The sequence below is a fragment of the Cariama cristata genome, unplaced genomic scaffold, assembly GCF_000690535.1.
Source record: "Cariama cristata isolate BGI_N322 unplaced genomic scaffold, ASM69053v1 scaffold42426, whole genome shotgun sequence".
Taxonomy (NCBI): Eukaryota; Metazoa; Chordata; class Aves; order Cariamiformes; family Cariamidae; genus Cariama; species Cariama cristata.
In genome coordinates this window covers 1-2901 of record NW_009624573.1, presented here as the reverse complement: position 1 = coordinate 2901, position 2901 = coordinate 1, and the positions used below count along the sequence as shown (strand labels likewise).

At 39.8% G+C, this 2901-nt stretch overlaps 1 protein-coding gene across 2 annotated transcripts in view; it reads left to right on the top strand.

The window, feature by feature from the left end:
• Positions 1-2765, top strand: part of CSDE1 (cold shock domain containing E1, RNA-binding) — a 15896-nt gene extending 13131 nt beyond the window's left edge. For both annotated transcript variants that reach the window (XM_009703218.1, XM_009703217.1), the window contains 2 exons: positions 751-883; positions 1466-2765. In XM_009703218.1, the coding sequence (XP_009701520.1) occupies positions 751-883; positions 1466-1513 (181 nt within the window). In that variant the 3' untranslated portion in view covers positions 1514-2765. The remainder of the gene's footprint in view (positions 1-750; positions 884-1465) is intronic.
• The last annotated feature ends 136 nt before the right edge of the window (positions 2766-2901 follow it).

The window sequence follows — 2901 nt, the reverse complement described above, 5'->3', positions numbered from 1 at the left end:
AAAAAACTGTGCCCCCCCCCCCCCGCCCCCCCACTTCCGCATAGCAGGAACTTGGATACAGCCTTCTAAGTAGAAATTAATGAATGATAAGAAAACTGATGGTATTCCTATGTAGTTGCTGGCCTCTCTAGCCAGCATAGTATGTAGTACTTCCATCTGTTTCCTGAAGAGCAACTTTCAGTTTTTAAATAGAAAAACAATGTTGTTAGGCACTCTTTTCTTTTTGGTGTGTCATTTCTTAAGGGTGATGGATATTCTTTCTTGTTTTTGAACTACTTACACATTTTGAAGGAAACTACACAATTTGGATTTTTCTTAAGCTTGACATAGCACTTCTACAGCAACAGGAAGCTAACATTTAATTTTTTTCTCTCAAAATTCTCTGTTCTCATCATCTTCAGAGATGTTAGTGCTATGCCATTATGTCCTGGCAATTTGTAAGCCTTCTATTGTTGCAGTTAAAGGGAACAGAAATGTAGGAAATACTACTTACATGTGCATCAGAGTAAATGCAACACATCTGCTTACTAAAGAATACCCTTTTGAGAATATTCTTTTGAGCTACTGCTATCAGAGTCCTGTGTTTAAAGTAACAGTTTTGAGGCAGACGTACATGGTGTCATCCAGAAGGTCCACTTTCACACAAGACAGGTTGTACTAATGGCTTAATGGAGGAAGTGACTATAAACAAGGTAGCTTACACTGTCTCGAGGAAGTCATCAGTGCTCTGTATGGTTGACTCTGTTACAGTGAGGGCGCTAAGGCTGTTGCTGCTCCACGTCCTGATAGACTTGTTAATCGTTTAAAGAGCATTAATCTGGATGATGCCAATGCTCCTCGTCTAACAGTTCTTCGTCAGCCTAGGGGACCGGATAACTCAAAGGTATGTAAGATAAAAGGCTAGCTTCCAGAATAATAACTGCAGTTTGTGTTTTAACTTAGATAACATAACATTGCTTCCTCTGTTAGAAGCCTAAACTGTTTGAAACGTGGTGACTGCTTTCATTCTGTAGTGAACTAGTCACCTGCTGTGTGAGATTAGATTATTTTTGTGCAAAGTCAGAGGCGCTATACCCTGTGTCAATAATGTATGATGTGGTTTCAGAAGAGCACACAGTATAGGAACAACCAATTGCTGCTTGTGTTCTAGCCCATAATGGCTACCTTGGTTTGTCTTTTTTCTTTTATCCCCTTCTTAGAGATGGCAAGTGAAATCCTGTTACCTAAACTTGGCTTTCACATAAGGTTCTGCCACCAGTTGATAAGCAGGAGTAAAGTATGTGGAATCTGTGAGCTATCTAGGACTATAAAGAGCAACCCACAGAATGTGTTTTGTTACTGTCTCGGTTTCTGAAGATGACTGTGACTAATTAGAAACGTGCTAATGCTGTACTTGATTGGAACAGAACAGGCTTGCTTTAAAGCATGATGCTGGAGCTAAAAGTTTGTTCTGTTTTCCTTGCAGGGATTTGGTGCAGAAAGAAAGATCCGTCAAGCTGGTGTTATAGACTGATCCACAAAACCCATACCTGATGTACGACTGAGTGGTGGGGGCTGGTGAAGGGTACTGAATATCTCCCTATTCATCCCTTCCTCCAAATTCTAAGAAGCTATTACACCGGTTTTAACACCTTCTCATGTTATGTTTAAAATAAATTTATGAAACCATTTTAAAATTATGCACAGTTGCATTCTGGAGAACCTAAGGTGGCGCCTTATAGTATCACATTTTAGAAGCTTGTTTTGAATGGTGCATTTAACGCAACTGGTAACTACAAATCTGCATTGCCTATGTGAGTAAACATTATAGACAGCTCTACTCTGGTAGACCTTATGGAATTCTGCACTACAGTTATCTATGCTTTGTTATTTTGGCCAAGGTATTACTATGCCTTAGTGCTCAATTGCATTATGTCTTTCCTTCCAAGTGGAAGTGGAAGACTCACTTCAGCTCACTCTGCTCAAATTCAGAGGACCATATGAGGGTGGAATAAGTTCAACTTTATATAAAATCTGTATGAACATTCAGATAACTTAAGTTGATGGCCAAATGTTACAGTGTTTTCATATTTCATTTAACTTGAGTCCTTTAGTCAGCAAAGTTGTTAGAGCTCAGTGAAAATCTCTTTCTGAGGTAGACTGACTTTGTAGCATTCTGAAACACATGCAGTGCAGAATTTCATAAGGCTGAGGTGTGCCATCCGTGTGGTAATTTAAATATATTTAAAACAATGCACAAATCTGCTGCTGCTTAGAACACTGCAGCTTCTAAATCCAGTTTCTTTTACTGATTTAAATTTAAAAAGAAAGAAGTTGTGCCTGAAGTGAATACTTCTTTTTTTTTTTTTTTTTTTCTCCTTTTTTTGCAGCCGGCACCCAGTGTACTGTAAAAGAATAAATACTTAGGCTTTCCATAGCTGTATTGAGACTTTCATCAAGGTGAAATAGTTGATGTCTGTGTGCTTTTTTCCCTCCCTGCCCCCTCCCTCCATTTCCCCAGTCACACTTTATCAAGCAAGAAAACGGAATGATTGGTCTAAGTATTACTTTAACCAAAAAGATCAGGAGTTACTTTCTTTGAATAGAGGGCAGTACTGTGGTTTTTTTTTGGTTGTTTTTTTTTTTCATGTTACCTCTATTCTCAATTTAGGGTTTTCTTCTCTGGGAGATGCATTATCTTTGTAAAACAAACATTGCTTTCTCCAATTTTTTCTGTTAATGGCAAAGAATGGAAATAGAATAAAGTTTTACTGATTTTGAAAAAAGCCTCCCTCCTGCCTTCTGTCTTCCTTCCCGGGAAGGGGGAGGGGCCTGCAGGCCGCCGGAGTCATGTGTCCGGAAGCGGCGGAGGCGCAGGGAGACTTCCGGCGGCGGGTGATGACGGCGTGCCGGGGCCGGAAG